Consider the following 21,057-nt stretch of genomic DNA (forward strand, 5'->3'; position numbering starts at 1 on the left):
GTCTCGCTCTGTTGCCCAGGCTGGAGTGCAGTGGTGCGATCTCGGCTCACGACAACCTCTGCCTCTCAGGTTCAAGCGATTCTTCTGCCTCAGCCTCCCGAGTAGCTGGGACTACAGGCGTGCACCAACACGCCTGGCTAACTTTTGTATTTTTAGTAGAGACGGGTTTTCACCGTATTGGCCAGGCTGGTCTTGAACTCCTGACCTTGTGATCTGCCCGCCTTGGCCTCCCACAGCCATTATCCATTTTTTATACAAGTTTCCCAAAGTGCTATTTTTAAAAATAAAAATATGATCAAGTCCCTTATTTCTTAAAAGTCTTCACTGGCTCCCTAATCATTTACAAGATAATATATATATAATGACTAAACTCCTTAGCATGTGCATAGATAGAATATATTCTCTAATATTCCTTAATTCTTCCTTTAGTTCCCTTTTTGGTCTTCTTTCCTTTCACTGCAGGATCTACATCTTACTATTTACTTATCTATTTCCACCATGGTGAACTTTTTAAGAGCAGAAAATTTTTTCAGATGACACTCCTATGGCTAGGATGTAGCATGGTGCTTGGCATCCAATAAACAGAAACGCAGAATAGTCATTAGCACTTAATTTTAATTAAAATCAACAGTTCAGGAGAAGATAAGGACCAGAATAGTGTTTAATATCAACTTCTGAGAAATCACATTTACAGAAAAGAAATAAAACAGGCCAGCAGAAGTCCAAAAAAGATGCAGCTTACATTATTGCACTTGGATGAAATATGCTATATTTAGAGTAGCATGATATTCAGGCCAGGCCAGGGGAGAAAGAGACAAATGGAGAGGACGAACCTCCAGGTAGTATTTATTCCGGATTCCAAACTCTCCTGTGGCCTAAACAATATTTAGTCTATTGGAAACATTCAGCAAGCTCTTTACAAAAATGACTGCAGTATCTTCCAACACATTTGAGTTGCACTCATACTTTGTTCCAGTCATGTGCAAGTTTAACAGCTCTACCTCACAAAATGGGACATCTGTGACACCAGAACCTCCCTGTGCCCAAGGTCATGGACAGGAGGGGAAGGAAGTGAATTTCTACTTTATGCATATTTTAGGGAACAATACTGTGCTATCATTTACCCTTTTGAGCAATCTTGGTTTTGGTCATTTATAATCAGAACATGAGAAAAAGTGACAGTGAATACAAATCAGTACTAGCCAAATCCTGAGGCTGGTACTAGAAAATAAAACAAAATTTTTAAAAAAGTCCCTTGCCACATTCACAAAGGTGGCAATAACTGTATATATAAGAAAAAGGCTGTAAACTTATAGAAAAGATAAACTCTGACTTCTAAACAAATTACAAAATTGATTTTGCCTTTATCCTTGAGTGTAATACAGAAAAATGTAAACCTATAGACCTAGTTACCAAAAGACACTTATCCTCCTCAGCCCAGTTATGAACTTAAAGTTTGGCCTGAGCTAGTTTGATCTTCAAGTTTTCTCCAAGTTTGTCCATGAACTCAAATGTATTCAAGTAGTCAGAACGTTGCACACTAATGGGGAGGAAGAAAAAGAAAATTTAGTTTGTCTCTGATATGGTAGCAGGTAGCGGTAAAGTCCTAGAAATGCTACTTAAAATAGTATTCTCTTTGTTTCTGGAAGAAAACACATTCATGTTAGTGAGCTACAAAATTTATAGACAATGACTATGTTCAAGGTTTCTGGGGCTGACCCAGGCTCAGTACTCAGGCTTTCTAGGCAGCCTGCAGTAGAGACTCACCCACACATACTCAGTTAGGTTTCTTGCTATGTAGTTTTGGGGGTGAAATTATCACAGAGTTTCAGTTCAGACTAATGCTGCTGAAACCAAAATCATCCCACTTCTTCCTCATTCTTAAACATAACAAAACTTATTCAGGGCATAGCCAAACCTTTACCCACCTTCCCACAAACTGTTACATGTTCTTAAAAAAGGATATGTTATTATTTCTATCAGTGTCTTAAGAAAACAAAAGACAGGCCAGGCCTGGTGGCTCATGCCTATAATCCCAGCACTTTGGGAGGCCAAGGTGGGCAGATCATGAGGTCAAGAGATGGAGACCATCCTGGCTAACAGTGGAACCCCGTCTCTACTAAAAATACAAATAATAATAATAATAATAATAAAATAAAATAAAATTAGCTGGGCATGGTGACACACACCTGTAGTCCCAGCTACTTGGGAGGCTGAGGCAGGAGAATTGCTTGAACCCGGGAGGCGGAGGTTGCAGTGAGCTGAGATCACGCCACTGCACTCCAGCCTGTGCGGAACGAGACTGTGTCTCAATAGAAAAGAAAAAAAAGGAAAAACGAAAGACAGTAGACTTGATAACATAATCCTGCTGACAGGTGCCTATTAAATAGGCTACAAAGGTATTCCACTGATAAGACCATTTCAAACACTGCAATCTTGCTGAAAATTTAAATTAAGAAACATGCAGTGATCAAGTATATCCCCATTATGGGGTATACTGATCCTACCTGGGACCTCTGTGGATGCACTGGTTGAGATATGGAGCCAATCCCCCCAGGATACTGGCTACCATGTTCTCAGAAAAATTCTCAGTAAACATATGGGCTGTCAAATATTTGCCCAAATATTGGTTACAGATACTTAAGGGACTATAAACAATTGCACACCTTAAACCTGTGCTGCTCACTTTTCTCATCGGTAAGTTAAAGAAAATAAAGGTGTAGAATAAAATAGCCTCTGAAGTACCTTTGTTTCTATTTGTCTATAATCTGCTTCTTAAAATTAAATAGAACCTTTTCATTCAATGATTGTCAACTAGATAGGATGTCAGCAAATTACAGCCCAGCATACGGTTTCGAACATAAAAGTTTGATTGGGGTGTTGTCACACCATTTGATTCTGTATTGTCTATGACTGCTTTTTTGCTACAATGGCAGAGGCAAAGTTGAGTAGTTGTGTAGTTGCAAAAAGACTGTATGTCCTACAAAGCCTAAAACGTTCACTATCTGACAATTTACAGATAATGTCTGCTGACTGCTGAACTAGATGATGAATAACAATTTATATATTTCCAGAAAGCACTGATGCTCTAAGCCCAATGAGGATAAGTGTTAATTTGACCACAGACGCTAGGGCATCTTATACTTACTTGGGTAAACCTTTAATGCAAGCGGCCAAGTCCTTGGTCATGAAGCCAGCCTCAATTGTCTCAATACAGACTTCTTCCAAAGCATTTGCAAAGAAGGCAAGTTCTTTATTGTTATCAAGCTTTGCTCTGTGGGCTAACCCTCTGGTCCAGGCAAAAATGGAAGCTAAAAGGGGGGAAAAAACCCAACACTCCCATCATCCCAGTTACAGAGGTTTCCAAATGTCTCATAGTTCCCAAAAACAGAATAGTTTTTTGTTTAGGTGACAGACTTCTTTAGATACTAACAACATGGGTCAGAAGTTTTAGGAAAGTTAGAAATATTTTACCAAAGAGAAACTTTAAGAAAACACATTTTCATGGCATGGTACTAGTGCTTGAAACTTAAGGCATTTTCTAATTTGAAAAAGGTCACATTCTCTTCTATCTCTTGTCTATATTGGTCTCCTTTTTCCAGGTTGTAATCTCCTTTTAAAGTGCTATCTTTGAAACTGGTTGAAAGGATCTATCCCTGTGACTTTTAGATTTGTAGCCTTATGTGACATTTCACTGCACCACGGGTAAAGGAAAATGCTTGTTGATAATTCTTCTCTGTAACCTATGTTCTCCCACAAAACAGAAAAGCATATATTTTATATTTTAAGAAGCATATTCAAATAGATCTTATTAGTAGAACAAATCAGCTACTTAGTGATGACTTTGCACACAAAACACTGAGAAGCCAAGGGAACACATCTGAGCTGCTTTGGAGATATCCTTTGGAGAGCACTCTCTGGTGAAAAATCAATGTAAACACCATCTTACCAATGGGATTGGTGGACGTCTCCTGTCCTTTCTGGTACATGCGGTAGTGACGGGTTACAGTCCCGTGGGCAGCCTCTGCTTCTACTGTCTTGCCATCTGGACAAACCAGCACACTGGTCATCATGCCGAGAGAGCCATACCCTGTAAGTAGCGGAGCATGAAGCATTGGGTCCAACTGCATGAAGAGCACAGAGTCTCTCAGAAGTGAGAGCATAAATTACTCTATCTTGATAGGTCTTAGTAAGCAAAGTAAACATGAGCACATGGAATCACCAATAATTCTGCCTTTCAGAAGGCAGGATCCCTGTTCCAGATGTCAGAGCCAATGGGTCTGGAAAGGCTGCATTTTCCCCTCACTTATCTCAGGGGTACCTACTCCTTGATGGAGGGCTCAGGGTCCAACTGCCTGCATTCCACTTTAGTTCTGTGGCTTTATAGCTACTGTGGCTCAGTTTTCTTATCTGTAAAATGGGAGTAATAATAGCACCTACTTCACTAGGTTGCTGTGGGATTAGATATATATACATATATTCATAAATATATATGAAAACTATATATTTCTTAGAATAGTACTGGACACAGTGAGAGCTCAATCTATTACTGTTATTCTTATGTGCAATGCTCTGCTGTTCTGGGGAAATAAAGATGGATGAGAGCTGTCTCCTACCCTCAAGCTGCTCATACACTTGCTGGGACTGGGAAGAGAAGGCAGGTAAACACAGGATCGGTTGGATCCAAGAACATCCCAGTTGCCCTTCCTCGCTCTTTCATACCCTCAATACAACAATTCGTTTCTGTAGTTTCTTATTGAAAGAACTACATTACAACTCTTATATCTATACAATTGATTTTCTTCTTTTCTCCATTTTTGCTACCTCCCAACATCACCTGTGAAGTTAATAATCAACCACGGAGTCATCACAAAGCAACAACACTCCTTCCTCTGTTGCATTCAGTACGAATGATTGTGAGGATGTAGAGAAACAGAAGCAGGGTAAGGAGAGTTGTGTAACTCATTTATCTGACATAAAAGTTATCTTTAACCAGGTTGATCTACTGATTTTCAAACTGAGAGGAGATGCTTAACACTGATAAGAGAAAGAAAAAGTAGAACTTCTTGGGAAAAACAAACATAATTAAAGTTAACAAACATTCATCTGGGGAGATTCAAGTTCACACAGCTACCATGGGCAACTGAAACTGAAGGGCAACTTGGCGCTGAGGAAACCAGGTGCTGTGTTTCTGTTGATTTGGCCCTTACCCCATGCATGAAACTTCTGGAATTTCTGTAAACAGTCCTAGGGTTCTTTGCTCAATGTATTTGTGTATAAGCTAAGCAGTAAACAAAAACACTTGTATTTTTTGTTGTTGTTGAGACAAGAGTCCTGCTCTGTTGCCCAGGCTGTAGTATAGTGGCATGATCTCAGCTCACTGCAACCTCCGCTTCCCAGGCTCAAGAAATTCTCATGCCTCTGCCTCCTGAGTGGCTGGGACTATAGGCATGTGACTGCACCTGGCTAATTTTGGTATTTTTTTTTTTAAAGTAGAGATTGGATTTTGCTATGTTGGCTGGGCTGGTCTCGAACTCCTGGCCTCAAGTGAACCACTGCCTTGGCCTCTCAAAGTGCTGGGATTACAGGCATGAGCCACTGTGCCCGGCCAAACACATTTGTTTTCTATTCTACCAGAACAGCAGCTGGCAGAGGGACATGAGTAGGTCCTGCTGCTAGATAAATGAGCTTTGCAGGCACCAAAGCTTGGTTATGACATGATCAGGCTCCTCACTTTATCCCTCCTTCCCTGAGTGCCCTGGTTTTTTACATTTTCACCAAAGGACAAGGAAGGCAGGGAAAGGGAGTGATTTTTCAGATCAGGTAGGCTTTAAAACTTGAAGTGGGGAAAAAGGTTACAAGAGAAACTGTGTTAACATATAAGGCTAGAGCCAGGAGTGTCAATCCACTCATTTACTTCCCTTGTGGTCTTGAGTAAATCACTTCTCTAGTCTGAGCTTCATTTCCTTAGCTGTCAGATAAGACAGTGGACCTGGAGTTTTAACATTCCATGATTTTACAGCAAAGGACTACAAAACTCCCCTCCCCAAATTAGAGAACTACCCTGGAATGACCCAGTTCCTACAGGCCAGGCTCCACCTCCGTACCTTGGGCCACAGAGTCCGACTGCACGTCACCATCATAGTTTTTACAGGCCCAGATGAAGCCTCCCTCTGATTTCATAGCTTGGGCCACCATGTCATCGATAAGCCTATGCTCATACCAGATCTTTTGGGCTTCAAATTGGGACTTGTACTGCCTAGGAAACAAGAGAGAAAAGAGAATAATAATAAAATTGATTTTGTTACGGATATCATCTGTTTGTCCCAAAGAGAAGATAGGACACACAAGCAGCAGCATATATTTTAGTGGAAGCAGCAGAAACTCAGGAATCTGACAGATATTGGCTCAAATCCTAGCCCAATCATTTCCTAGCTGTAAAACTCAATTTGACCATCTGTAAGAACAATTTTACCCACCTTGCAGGGAAGCTGTGAGAATTGAGACAGTAGAGTATCCCAATGACTACCTCACTTTTCAGTTTTCATTATACTATAGATCAGATTCTTGAGATTCAGCTTATTTTAAAAATGTATTTTTGAAAAGGCTGTTCTACTGCTTGGTGTCATTCAGGAAACTAAAACATATTCCGGACAGTTTCTGGGCTTGGTATAGATGGGCAGCAGGAGGAGGAATCAAAATGACTCAGGAACATTTTGGCCTGAACACCTGCACCTAAAGAGACTTATGCCAATCTTAAATATTAACACATGCTCACCTCCTGTGCTGTGGACGCCAGTGTTGTTATAAACTTAGACTTAAGCTCAAATGACTCCACTAAAACAGTTTTAAATTCTAACAATGGGCTTCAGAAAGCATGGAAATGGGTCTGACTTAGAAACTCCCACATGAAAAATTAGAACTTCCTATCACTAACAGGGTACTTTTATTTAAACATTAAAGAACCTGGCTCTGAAAAAAATTCATGTGGGGCCCTTATTTGAGAATATGTTTATCTTCTAAAAGCAACTCTGAGTGGTTTTGTTTCACTCCTGCTAAACCTCAGCTTTGCCCTTATCTTTAAGAGACAGTGATGATTTTCACTCAATTTCCCCAGAATCACAGGGACAGGGAGATACATACTCTATATGACAAATGTCAGCTTACTTGAGAATAAGGAAAATGTTAAAAAAGAACTATAGTTACTTGTCATATATCTCCTGAAAGATGTCTTTAAAACGCCCATCATATTTCTTCAGAATAGTGTTTTTGGTGCTCAGATACAAAGGCCAACCCTTAGACAGAGCCATTTGGAAGGAACTGTGTGCAAAATCTTCAATTGACTTATCTTGATTATACATCCCCATGGCAACACCACCACCCTCTGTAGAGGAGAAACCAATAAGAGGAAAAAAAGGGAGAAGAATAAATGTAGTGTAGTTGTAATAAGGGTAAAGTTACCTATCACAACCGAATGACCTACTTCTCAGCTCTCATATCTGAGACTAGACTTCAGAAGTCCCAGACAGGTTTCCAACCTGAATATTCTACAAATTTCTGAGGCATATAATCAGAGAAAAGCCAGTTCTAGATAAGGACATTCTAACTTGCTTTGGAAGTACAATAGAAATGAAAAAACATACAGTCTTTAAAATCCTGAAGATGCAGAAATACCAAAAACTGGTATGAAGCAGAAATACATGTAAGAAAAGGCAAATAATTTTGAAACTTCTTTTACATACTGATATGGTTTGGATATTTGTCCCTTCCAAATCTCATGTTGAAATGTGATTCCCAATGTTGGAGGTGGGGCCCGGTGGGAGGTGATTGGAACATGGGGTTGGATCTCTTATGCATGGCTTAGCACCATCCCCTTTGGTGATTATGTGAGTTCTCGCTCAGTTAATTCACTTGAAATTTGGTGGTTTAAAAGAGTCTGGGACCTCCTCCTTCTCTTTCTCTTGCTATGTGATACACCTATTGTCTGTTCACCTTCTGCCAAGATTGGAAGCTTCCTGAGGCCCTCACCAGGAACAGGTGTTGGAACCAGGCTTGTACAGCCTGCAGAACCATGAGCCAATTAAACCTCTTTTCTTTATAACTTACGCAGCCTCAGGTACTTCTTTATAGCAACGCAAGAATGGACAAACACACCTACCTTTACAATTCCCAACATCTATTTTAAACTTTGGGGGTACACTCAATCCTCAGTTATTGAGAAAAACTTGCATTTCAAATACTGAATGAAAATTCTTATAATCTCCTGGAGGATACTGAGCACTCCTCCTGTAGTTGGTAGAAATAAGTAGAAATAATTATGCTACATGTAATCACCGTCTTTTACAACTCTTATTGAACTCTGTTTAGATAGAACTTGAATCTATGCCAATGCTCAGGGTTAACTTGGGTTCAGGGTGAAAGGTGCTGAAGCCTGCAGAACCAGATTCCAATAAATGATATTATTTCGAAGAGGCAAGAAAAACAAAAGCTAGGTGAATGTTGGGGTTTTTTTTTTGTTTGTGTGAGTGCTTTCAACAACTTCAATAGTGAAGGAAAAGGGCCGACTAATTGTTTCAACAACTTGTGGGTGGGATTTACCATCAAAGGTAGCAGGGTAGCTGGGAAAGAAAAGGCAAAAAGCAAATGTTCCACTTTCACAGGATAAATACCCAGAAGGGCAAGAAGAAAACTTCAGCAAATATATAATGCAACCTCTTCCAGATACAAACCCTATCAGAGCAAAGGGCAGGATTATATGCCAGGTGATTTGAGAATATTAATATTTAATGTATATAATTCACGCACAACAGATTTCTGCCAACCTTCTCTCTGTGCTTTAAGATAAATGCGTAATTATCTCCTTGTCTTTGCCGAAAGGCATTTCCAATTAAGTGGCTAACCCTTTTGTGCCTTTAATCATGCCACAGGAAGGCATGGAAGCAAATTACTTTTTTATGTCAGGTTTCGGGTTTTGCAAAAACACTGTAGATTCAGATTATATTTTTAGGCAGCCACATAACTAACTTTTAAAAAGCAATAAAAATGTTATCTAAATCATTTGTTTTTTTAAAAAAAGATGAAGCTTATGCTACAGTCATACATACCTTCAAAGTTATGTACCAGGTATGTCACCTTTTGGGTTCCATCACTTGGTGTGTAGGTTATCTCTACTTTTCCAGGCCCAGGAACAACAAAATCAGTTGCTCTGTACTATGTAGGGGGGAAAAAGGTATAAAGAAAAAAAAATACCCTAGCAGGAATTATAAGGAAAATATTCATACAATATAGACCTAGAAGATACCTAGACAAATAGGGCAGTATGTCAAACTTCTTTTTTTTTTTTTTTTGTTAGGAGATGTGGATGAAGAGGTCTAGAAGTTCCCCCAAATCAATAAATATTTATTAGGTGCCTATATGATGTACAGGAAAGTTTTCTGAGCACTGATCTGGAGAGGACAGAGAATAACATAAGCCACTTTCCTTTAGGAAGTTTACAACCCAATAAAGACATATACAAGTGAAAAGCAATATAAGAGCTTTCAAATGCCAAAAGAGACTATAGACCCCCCCCAAAAAAGACTATAGGATGACAGAAGAAAAGAGGTGACCATGGCATGGAAGCCAGGGAAGTCTCCCTAGAGGGTGATGATAACAATACTAGTTGTAGTACTGAGGTAGCTAATGCTTTGTCCTTACTCTATGCCAGACGCTTTAAGTGCTTAACTTGTATCACCTCATTTGATTCTTACATCAGCCTTACAAGGAGGGAACTATGATATAGTACAAATACTGCATCCAGGGTCAAAGGACTTGAGGTCTGGTCTGTCCTTAGGCCATCGGAGCTCGGTCTCTCATGGTATCATTGTTACTAGTGTTATAGGACTTGTTCATATGAAGCAATCAAATCATTCTGGGAGCAGCTACAATGGGATGATGATGGTTTTTGGAAAGGGCTGTTCAAGGACAGACACCTCCCTTATGGGCCTCAGCTACTGAGTGGAATAATATGCCTGGCATATACTAGACATCCAGAAGTCTTTGCTGCATTGTATCTTCTTCAATGACTTGAATCAGATACTTGCAGCGTTAGGTACCAGCAGGCGCTGGCCACATCTATATGTATAGAGAAATACTAATAACAGGCTGGGCGTGGTGGCTCACGCCTGTAATCCCAGCACTTTGGGAGGCCGAGGCAGGCGGATCACAAGCTCAGCAGATGGAGACCATCCTGGCTAACACGGTGAAACCCCGTCTCTACTAAAAATACAAAACATTAGCCGGGCGAGGTGGCGGGCACCTGTAGTCCCAGCTACTCGGGAGGCTGAGGCAGGAGAATGGCATGAACCCGGGAGGCAGAGCTTGCAGTGAGCCGAGATCATGCCACTGCACTCCTGCCTGGGCAACAGAGCAAGACTCCGTCTTGGGAAAAAAAAAAAAAAAAAAAGAAATACTAATAACAGTTGGTAAAAGAACAGCAAGTAACAATGAAGATTAAATACCTACTTTACACAGAACATTGTTGACATATAAAGTCTGTAAAGTATATGAGTGGTAATTTATTACTATTTCTGAAAAGAGAGAAACTGAGGCACCAAAGCACCATAAATGCATTGTATAGGTTTATGCATATTTAAACAGTCTGTGAATCGACCTGAGGTTTGAAATTCTCTTTCTGGACTTTAATAAGTACAATGGCCATTTTTACAAATAACTGATGCCAAAATAAAAACAAAACAAAACAAAAACAAAGGAAGGCCGGGCATGGTGGCTCACGCCTGTAATCCCAGCACTTTGGGAGGCAAAGACGGGCGGATCACGAGGTCAGGAGTTCGAGACCTGCCTGACCAACATGGTGAAACCCCATCCCTACTAAAAACACAAAAATTAGCCAGGTGTGGTGGCGGGTACCTGTAATCCCCAGCTACTCAGCAGGCTGAGGCAGGAGAATTGCTTAACCCAGGAGGCGGAGCTTGTAGTGAGCTGAGATCACGCCACTGTACTCCAGCCTGGGCGGCAGAGCCAGACTGTCTCAAAAACAAAACACAAAAAGGATACACACACACAAAAGGCACGACTGAACCCGAAAGAATCTAGGGTGATGTTTGCAAGATTAGCGAGTTTGCACCACTGCCATCTACCTTCCCTTGCCTGGGCCCCTGGGAGCTATTTCTGAAGGCTCTGGCCAGGATGAAAGGATAGTTTTAGCCACAGGGTGGAACAAAGTTAACTGATCCCTCAAGGACTAAACTGTTTACCCTCAACACACTGTTTTCAATAATGGCTACATTAAAACCTCTGGATTTCAATATCAGAGATTCCTGTTTTTAAGGTCCTTTTAAGACATAAACTACTGTGAAAGTCTGAAACTTCAGTTTCAACACTGAACTTTGATTTTGTTTACTTGGCAGTTTTTTGCTTAATTTGGCAACAAGCCTACTGGTACAGAAGTAAAGAAGCAATACTGTTTTTCCAAGCAGGCAGGAATGTTTTAGTAAGGCTGCTTTCAACTACCGAGTCAGTTTTGTTTTTTTTTTTCTTTTTCTTTTTTGAGACAGGGTCTTGCTCTGTTGTGCAGGCAGTGGTGTGATCATAGCTCATAGCTGTAACCTTGAACTCCTGGGCTTAAGGGATCCTCAGGCCTCAGCCTCCCAAATAGCTGGGACTATAGGCACATGCCACTCCACTCAGCTTTGCCTACTCACTTTAAATATGAATAAACAATAAAACTGGCTCTTCCATGAGCAATTGATGTAATTATTGAAATACTTTTCATTTTTGTAGAGACAGGGTTCTGCTACTCAGGCTAGTCTCAAACTCCTGGCCTCAAGCAGTCCTTCCAACTTGGCCTTCAAAGTGCTAGGATTACAGATGTGAACGATGGTACCCAGCCAGTTTTTTCTTTTATGCATGATGGGATCATGTTTAATACAATCTTTCGTGGTTCTCAAGTTTGCCTATTAGATTCACCTGGGGAGCTTTAAAATGGCTAAACCCCATGGAATTCAGATTTCAATTTGTGTAGGGTGGTACTCAACATTGGAACTAAAACAAAGAAACAAATCAAGCAAAGCAAAACAAAACCACCAAAAAAACTTGTAGGAGGATCCTATTGTGCAGCCAGTGTTGAAAACCACAGATCTGGTTGAACCATATGAAATTACAAACATAAAAATGGCAATATCCTATGGTATAACTGAATAAAAGGATAAAGGAAAAAAAACAGCATGTTTGAAAAAATGTGCTGAGATGGATGCCTATTTGTAAGTTTATTTGTATTTGCCTTTAGCTAAATGTACAGTTATACATATATGCACTGATCAATTTTGTACCTTGCTTAATGGGTGTAGATACCAAAAGATAAGAATAAAACACATATAAGTTGGAAAGTCTCGGCAATGAAAAAAGAACATGGAAAATCAAATTATTGCCAACATGACTTACTTGATCCCCGTAAGCATGACGACCTATGATGATAGGTTTTACCCATCCACTCACAAGCCGGGGGATATTTTTGCAGATAATGGCTTCTCTGAAGACCGTGCCACCCAGAATATTTCGTATGGTGCCATTTGGTGATTTCCACATTTGTTTCAACTTGAACTCCTCAACCCTCTTCTCATCAGGAGTGATAGTGGCACATTTGACGCCAACATTATACTTCTTTATAGCTTCTGCAGCATCCTTGGTGACCTGGTCGTTGGTGGCATCACGATTCTCTATGCCTAAATCATAGCTAGAAAGAGAAAAATTAGAAGCAAAATTTTTCAGACAAACGGATAGTTGTAACCTATAACTACAGTGATGGCATATAGAGCTCATTATGAGAAAGTGAAGGCTCCAAGTATACCAAAATCTTTCAAGTTTTAGCATTAGCACACCCTAAACACAGAACATGGGTGCCAACTAAAAAGAGAACTAAGAGAGGCTAGACTGCTGGGCCGCCCCTCCTCTTGTAATGGGAAGCTGTCTATCAGGAAACTGAATGGAAACCATCAAACTCTGCCCTTTGCCTCCTGTTTTTCAACAGATAGAGGAAATAACGGCCGGGTTTCTCTCCATATAATTAGTATAATTAAGTGTAAGCCTAAGAGCCACCTTTTTCCCTTAGTAAATACTGTTCTTTAAAAATAAAAGGGGGTGGGAGGGCTTAAAGGATTTTTTGTATTTTGACATTAAAGTGGTAGGAGGTAAAGATGTGACAGTTGATGCCAAAAATGCTAATGGCTCCTTCATTAATGCCAGTCATAAAATTAGCCTTTCCCTAATTATTATTATTATTATTTTTGAGACGAGTCTTGTTTTGTTGCCCAGGCTGGAGTGCAGTGGCATGATCTCGGCTCACTCAACCTCTGCCTCCTGGGTTCAAGTGATTCTCCCGCCTCAGCCTCCCAAGCCGCTGGGACTACAGGCATGCGCCACCATGCCCGGCTAATTCTTTCTCTAATTCTTGAGCAAGTGCTTGTTCTGGAAACAAGCCTAGTTTATTGGGTAAGTAATGGAATCATCATGGTTTTGTATATACCAGAGAGTTATAGCTTAATATACACCAACACTAAGATTGCAGGTCATTCAGAGCTGAAAGAATGTTGGTTGTCCAGGGAACATAGAAAATGACTGCAAAGCTTTATTTGAAGCATGTAACAGTTTGTTAAAAAGCAAGAAAACAAAATAATGTAACAATGTATTCTGTTCTCCAAGGATTTAAAGAAAAGTTTTTCAGCTCTTAAAACTTGCTGAACTATTATGCCTCTAGATTTCTTTTTGGTTCCTTTATCTTCCTTTCTTAGATCTCCTACCCAACTCATGATGCAAACAAAGAGATAGTAATCTTGACTTATTTCCAGATAAAAATAATTCCCAGCTGCTTCGACTTTAGATAAATCATATAAATCTAGCGAAGTCATGTCCTTTGTTATCTTCTTGCACAGGAAATGCTGATCCAATCCCAACTCTAACAGGAGGTATGATCAGTAATTTTCAAGTTCCTGGGAACCATTTCTCATGAGGAGAATCTACCAGCAAATTAGTAGATTTTTTGCTTGCCTTCTTAACATTTCTAACAAGATAAGAAAGGAAGGAACAAATTACCGGGACCACTGTCCAGCCTACATAAAACAAACTATCTGCTCCATTCTCCTCAAAAAGAACCAGTCAGTGATAATCATAGCAATTTTGGAAAAATTTAAAACTTGTTTGAGCCTCCAAAAATTATCTAGTCTGCAGCCACCAACTTTTTTCCTCCTAGTCATAGTGCCTCCCCTTTAAAACTCCTCATGATTCTACACTAAAGAGCCTCAAAGCATCTTTGCAGCCAATATAAGGACAAGAACCCTGCCAGTTCACCTACTGTCATGTAAAGTCCTGAAACAGGAGTTCCTAAAATGCTGTTTTTTTAACCTAATTGGAAGATATTTTTATGCCTAATTTCTTATATGTTTGGTTGACTTCTGCAAGCATTTATATCTTATGATTTCAATATAGACATCAGCAGCTTACGTTTAGAATAATTAAAAAGTATGTTTAATGACATTATGTGAATTAAATGTCTCCACTCAATCAGGTCCTTAGGACAAATTTTGATGGCTAATTCTGGGCTGAGGCAAACACACTTAGAGTTGCCAATAGTTTGGCTGAAATGTGTTGCTCAATATTTTACTATGCCAGTCTTCAGCCACTTTACCCTTTAAAAAATTCTATCTCTACCTAAAGATACAAAGAATAGAAGCAAGTTTATAAAAAGCACAGCGAAAAAAATGAGAGAATTACATAGACGTTTGCATCTGTCCCCAAGCACTTTACACGCAGGGCAAAGAGACATAGGATTTAAGGGAACTTTTGCTGGAAAGGAGGGGTTCAATTAAGTAACTTCATGAATTCTTTCTGCACTACAATTATATGAAAAGGGCAAAAGGTGAGGAATGAAAAGGAAACAGGTCCATTGACTAAGCAGAGTGATAGAAAATTGAGTTTGAAATGACAAAACTGTGTTAACTGCATTCAGTTTACTGTTTCTTACATCCTCTCTTATTTCCCTTTTCTCAATACATTGTACTACTCTTAGCCACTGCTTTGTTACAAATAAAACCTTCACAGGAAACAGAAGGTTAGAAGAATCTGAAAATCATTCTATCCCTTATAATTCTTGACTTTTAGATGATAAATCAAGTTTTTCTAGCAGTATGTTAAAATTAAAATAGAAGATTCATCTGAATATATTTAGGCTTAAAACAAACTTTATTCACAAAACACAGCTATATCTATATAAAAAAAGCTAACTTCACCTCAAAATAATTCAGATTACGTTCTTTTTTTTTTTTCCTGTTTCTCCTTCCCTTTTGTTTTTCTTTTTTTTAAAGTGATGGGGTCTCACTCTGTTGCTCAGGTTGGACTTGAATTCCTGGCCTTGAGGGATCCTCTTGCCTCTCCCTTCTAAGTAGCTGCGACTTCAGGTGTGTACCACTATGCCCAGCCAATTATACTTTCTGAGTTTGCTACACGGAGGGGTAACTCATTTACCTATGTAGATCCAATTCCACATAGGGAAAAATGAGTTTCTCTTTAATCAATTCCCAAATGATTCGTGTCATTTCATCTCCTTGCAGCTCTACCACAGAACCGCCACTGATTTTTTTGGACATTTTGACTTCAATAAACCTAAAAAGAAAAAAAAAATACATGCCTTGTCATTTATTTCATTATAATTGGGAAAGTAAATATATAAACAACGTGGTGACTACTAAAAGAACAATTCATGCAATTCAATTTATGCGCAGTTGAGGTAACAGCAATTCTATTTACCATTAGAATTGAGTATCTTCTCTCTACAAAGTATTGTGTTATGTTTCACATGTGGTTTCTGAGCTAGCCCTCATAACAATCCTAAAAAACGGACATCATTTTCCCATTTTACTTTGTTAAAGGAAAAAGAGCTTTCTCAAGGCCACCTAGAGCGTGGGAGAGCCTGATTCTATAACATGCCCTTCATAATGCAATCATTATTCTCAACTACTGGTTTGTCTTATGAAATGAGATTATTTCCACAATCTCATGTTTATCAAACACTTCAGTCCAGCTCATCATTTTACTGGGCTCTCAAGATGAGCAGAGTGGTGAGTGCTAGTATTTCCCCTCTTTTAAGAGGCTGTTTTTGTTATTTAATAAAAATAACTAGCCATGAGGAGATTCAACTGGTTCTTGTGACCCATATTTAGGGAAACTTTAAGTCTAAAGGCGAGATGAAGAATTCCCCGGGGGAACTGTTTTCCTAGCGATAACTCAGACATTCGAGATGTGGGGCTAAATACAACAAAGTGATTTCTCAATTAGAAGAATCTCTATACAGTAGGGCCACTGCGCAGGACCAAAGCATGTCCCTGTCATCTTCTTCTGGCTGTTCACAGGAAAGGGTAAGCTGCTAGTGAGTGGGACAGGACAATCTGTGCATTGTCCTAGGAAGACAGCACTTTAAGGATAGGGTGGTAGCATATACAAATCAATCTGATTCTCAGAAAGTGCAAGGGTGGACCCTTTGGAAAAAATGAAACTGTGAGGCTTCAATGAAGACCATGTCCCAGCTTGTCCCTAAAGGCAGAAGAAGCCCTGAGCCTGCTAAAAGTTATCTATTCCTTCTAATGATGCTCTAATGGAAACTCTTTTTTAATCCAACAACACAGCTACAGATTGCTTTTATTCTCTTAAGGACTAAAAAAGTCAAGAGAATTGACTTAAAAAATTTATTAGATAAGAGGCCTAAAATAATCTTTCTTTAAAAATTGAGCTAAAGTAATTTGGTCTTTAAATAAAAATATAATGATTAGTAGACAGTAAGCTTCAGTTTCTCAACAAGCCTGGATGTATTTCCAATCCCCAGGCCCATTTTCACTTTCCAGATTTGCAATTCTAGAATTTTTCTTACTAGTGTTTAGGAGATTCCTTTGGGGAACCTTCTGGAACTGAACTAGACTAAAAAAAATGAACAGAATGGTGTGGATGAGCCAATTACTTCCCATCTGTAATGTCAAGTATAATTTGTAGTACAGCTGAAAGCACATGATTCAGTTCATGTTTGATTCCACTGTCACACTCATCCTTATTTTAAAACAAAGCAAAAAAGGAGGCAGTGAACTTATCTGGTTCCTGATACTACACTTCCATGGCCATGCCCCTATATAGTATGATGCAACGGTCATGACATGGCAATTTATCATTGATGGCAAATACAGTTAATAAAGGTCAAATATTGTACCTAAAATGAAAAGACTGATATCTTTTTAGTTCACTATTTCCTTCTCAGTTAAAGCAACTGTATTCTCTACAATAATCTTTCTTTATCTCATCATGCATACCTCAAACGCTTCAGGTTTTCCTCACATTACTTAGCCATGACATTTTTACCATCTTTTAACTAAAACAGTGAAGCTTTTTTGTTACTACCACATAGAACATAATTGTATTTCTTCTGGATCTGATTTCTGTGGGATAGGCTCGAGGCCCCACTGGACTGACCACCTTTGTTGCCCCTCAAGATTTTGTCTCCACCCCAACCCCAACTTCAGAAGGAAGGGCTGTTCCAAGACCAACAGGCACCAGCTCATTTACTCTTAAAGTAGCTGAATCCTATCTCCTAACATACTTGTGCAATTCCAGAAGATAAACCTGGAATAACAATACAGAATAGTTTAACGAAAAAAAGAGCCATTTAATATTATTTTCATCAACCTCAAATTTTTGGCCAGATTGTTTTTTGCTGAGTTCATGAACTACAATAATTTCTGGGCAAAAATGTTCTCTTGCAGAGAAGGCACTGGATTAAAAGAAACAAGGAAGCTGTTGGAATTCGTTGGAAATATGCCTCACTCACTCCGTTGCAGTGCCTCGGCCTGCCCCCAAGACCAGTTAAACACTGTACTGCCACATCAAAGAAAGTACAGAAGAAGGGAGGAAATTGCTAATTCTTACCTTGACAGTGAATGAATTTATCACCCCAATTCCTCCCAGTCTTGCAGACTCAACTGAATGTAGTTTATCTCCTAAAACAAAATGAGGAATAGAAAGTGTTAACATACAGAACACTCACAGGAGAATTTAGCTGTTTTTAATACCTGCCGGACAGCCCAGTTTATCTGGTTTCAAGTACAGTGGTGAGTGTATTTGGAGGCACAAAGGCCAGTTTTAGGCCCCGCAGGCACTTCCCAAATAAAGGTCACGGGAGCACAATTATCTCTGCGTGTCCCCGCTTCGCTGCCCGTCAGCAGGTCTTGGGGTTTGCACGTCCTTGCTCTTGGCCTGCACCCGTCCTTATGGCCGTTGTGCAAGAGGGCTGCAACCACGGCTGGATCGGTACCTCCTTCCAGGTCTCCACGCCTGCCCCTCCCCTCCCCTCCCCTCCCCTCGCTGGTGCTGGGACCTTTTAAACTCCACGCACCCGGAACTGGCGGGGGTGTTTTCCCCAGCCCACTCTGGCCCCGTGTGGCCTAGCGACCCCTCAGAAGGCCGCTGGAGCTCCGCCCCCTCCACGCCCCCTGGCGGGCGCGAGGGATCAGCCTCAGGGCTATTCCCCGCCGCCTGAGTTCCCTGCAGACGCCCGTCTTCGGCTTAACAGCCTTCTTTGCATCCAGCCCGCAGCTGCTGCACGTTTTCTTCCTCCTACACTCCAGGCTTAGTCTGCTACATGCATTCTTGCAACCTCCACCCCTCGATTTTCCAACTTAAGTGCAGACATGATTTTCCCCTTGTCATTGCATCCAACTTCCCCACCGCCCAATTTCTCCCTCCCATGCCCAAAAGCAGGCCTTCTGCATATCCAAGCATCCAGCATCCCCTCCTACCCCTTTTTCTTTTCCCATTCTCATTACCTGGATTTGTTCCCTTCTTTGCCAGCAGGCCTCGACTCCCTCCACACCCAAGATCTGCGCTTTCTTCCTTTACCCCATTCCTGCCTTCTGGGGAATTAGAACCACCCCACCATAGCCAGGGACCGGGGCCGCCCCTCGGAGCCAGAGGTTACCTGCCGGGATGCTATGCTGGCGAGGAGTTGGGGCGCCACAGCCGCTCACAAGCTCAGACTCACAAACACAGCCTGGCAATCCCAAACCGGACTCCCAGTGCCTCGGCTTCTGAAGTAGACTCTGCAGAAACCCGGGACCATAGGGCGGGTCCGAGCTTTTCCTCTTCCCGGCTTTGTCCCCTCCCAGGCCCCGCCTCCTCAGCCCACCTCCCCCAGCCCCGCCTTCGACACGCCTCCAATCGCCAAGAGTCAATTCCCGTGGGGTGGGCGGAGTCCGCGAGAGGGGCGTGGCCACAGCCCGGGATAGAGACTCCATGGTGCCACTTTCCCGGTGATCCTGTTGGGGGAAGGGGTTTCCGCGCCGCAGTGATTCAGTCCCCAATTCCGACAGCGGAGAGACTCGTATGCCACCTGCAGGCCCGGGAGCGGGGCGCGCTGGGGCTGCACCACCCAGAACTTTGTAACAATCTAGAGCACCACGGAATGCCCCCAGCCAGCGCGGGGTCGCCTAGGGGATTCGGCGCTGCCGAATGCAAAGGATGGAACAGTTACACAAGCAGGTCCTGCCACCACGTATGTCTCGGTCTGTAGACACTCCATTGATTGTTTGCGTTAGAAGATAATGAATGGCATTCTTATTATTTTCTGTTTTAAGACAGGGTCTTGCTCTGTTGCCCTGGATGGAGTGCAGCGGAGCGATCACCGCTCACTGCAGCCTAGACTTCCTGGACTCAAGAGATCATCCCACCTCAGCCTTCCGAGTAGCTGGGATTACAGGTGCACACAACCACACTTAACGAATTCTTCTTTATTTCTTTTCTTTTCTTTTTCCTTTGGTAGAGACGGGGTTTCACCATGTTGCCCGGGCTGGTCTCGAACTCCTGGGCTCAAGTGATCGGCCCTCCTCGGCCTCCCAAAGTCCTGGGATTACAAGCGTGGGCCACCATGCTCAGTCGAGGGGGATTATCTGTGATCCAATGAAGCTGGACTAGAGATGTGAAGCCTTAAAAAACGGTGGATTAAAAAAAGAATTCTGGTCTCCTCCAGAGATTGTATCTTGTGTGTTCATTGCTCTCAAAAACATGAAAATAAAGAGTGTTTTATATTGTGAGCTGTAGGATAATAGCATGCTTTTATATTGCTGCCCAGAATTTAATGCTGCAATATTTATTTACTTATTTGTGAGACAGAGTCTTGCTCTGTCACCCAGGCTGGAGTGTGGTGGCGCAGTCTTGGCTCACTGCAACTCTGCCTCCTGGGTTCAAGTGATTCTCCCGTTTCAGCTTCCCAAGTAACTGGGACTACAGGTGTGCCACCATGCTAAGCTAATTTTTGTATTTAGTAGAGATGGGGTTTCACCATGTTGGCCAGGTTGGTCTCGAACTCCTGACCTCAAGTGATCCGCCTGCCTCGACCTCCGAAAGTGCTGGGATTACAGGCGTGAACCACCGCGCCCAGCCTCCAAAATTTATTTTAAAAAATTATCTCTAACATTGAATTAGTACGTTATTCTTTGAAGATAAACTGATCTACATGGTACTACTCAAGGTGCACTTTGGACACTAGAGGGCACTGGTATTTTTCCCGAGAGAAAAGAAAAAAGCATACAGCCTGTCAACTTGGTTTTTGAGGTGGCTTAAGGGGTATTGGCAGCCAACCTCCATTTATTCCTGTAGAACTGTTTAGAGAGGTATATGAGCTTTTTGAAGGGGGCCTGCCCCTCCACACCTGTGGGTATTTCTCAGGTGGAGACGAGAGACTGAGAAAAGAAATAAAACACAGAGACAAAGTATATAGAAAGAACAGTGGGCCCAGGAGACTGGTGCTCAACGTGCGAGGACCTGCACCGGCGCTGGTCTCTGAGTTCCCTCAGTATTTATTGATGACTATTTTTACTATCTTGGTGAGGGGTGTGTGGCAGAAAAACAGGGTGATGGTGGGGAGAAGGTCAGCAGGGAAATGTGAGCAAAGGAATCTGTATCATGAATAAGTTCCAGGGAAGGCACTGTGCCTGGATGTGCACATAGGCTAGATTTATGTTTCACTTTACA

At 41.3% G+C, this 21,057-nt stretch overlaps 1 protein-coding gene across 4 annotated transcripts; it reads right to left on the bottom strand.

The window, feature by feature from the left end:
- Positions 1 to 595: 595 nt before the first annotated feature.
- Positions 596 to 19,206, bottom strand: IDH1 (isocitrate dehydrogenase (NADP(+)) 1). 4 transcript variants are annotated; one of them, XM_003907886.3, is made up of 10 exons: positions 19,007 to 19,206; positions 17,959 to 18,029; positions 15,517 to 15,654; positions 12,442 to 12,733; positions 9,105 to 9,210; positions 7,207 to 7,384; positions 6,108 to 6,259; positions 3,950 to 4,090; positions 3,149 to 3,311; positions 596 to 1,540 (listed from the first exon to the last, which is right to left on the bottom strand). In XM_003907886.3, the coding sequence occupies exons 3-10, from the start codon at positions 15,636 to 15,638 to the stop codon at positions 1,450 to 1,452; spliced, it is 1,245 nt and encodes a 414-aa protein (XP_003907935.1). In that variant the 5' UTR covers positions 15,639 to 15,654; positions 17,959 to 18,029; positions 19,007 to 19,206; the 3' UTR covers positions 596 to 1,449. The 4 variants fall into 4 exon arrangements, with proteins under 4 accessions (XP_003907935.1, XP_003907937.1, XP_003907936.1 ...); XM_003907888.4 differs by lacking the exon at positions 19,007 to 19,206 and adding an exon at positions 18,407 to 18,523; XM_003907887.3 differs by lacking the exon at positions 19,007 to 19,206 and adding an exon at positions 18,102 to 18,381.
- Between the last annotated feature and the right edge of the window lie 1,851 nt (positions 19,207 to 21,057).

This window comes from Papio anubis, chromosome 10 (assembly GCF_008728515.1).
Source record: "Papio anubis isolate 15944 chromosome 10, Panubis1.0, whole genome shotgun sequence".
NCBI lineage: Eukaryota > Metazoa > Chordata > Mammalia > Primates > Cercopithecidae > Papio > Papio anubis.

Coding starts and splice junctions, on each gene's coding strand:
- IDH1 (XM_003907886.3), bottom strand. CDS start 15,638: ATGTCCAAAAAAATCAGTGGCGGTTCTGTGGTAGAGCTGCAAGGAGAT. Junction 7,385..9,104: donor CCTGGTACATAACTTTGAAG/GTATGTATGACT, acceptor TCTCCTCTACAG/AGGGTGGTGGTGTTGCCATG. Junction 1,541..3,148: donor TGCATTAAAGGTTTACCCAA/GTAAGTATAAGA, acceptor CCTCCCCATTAG/TGTGCAACGTTCTGACTACT.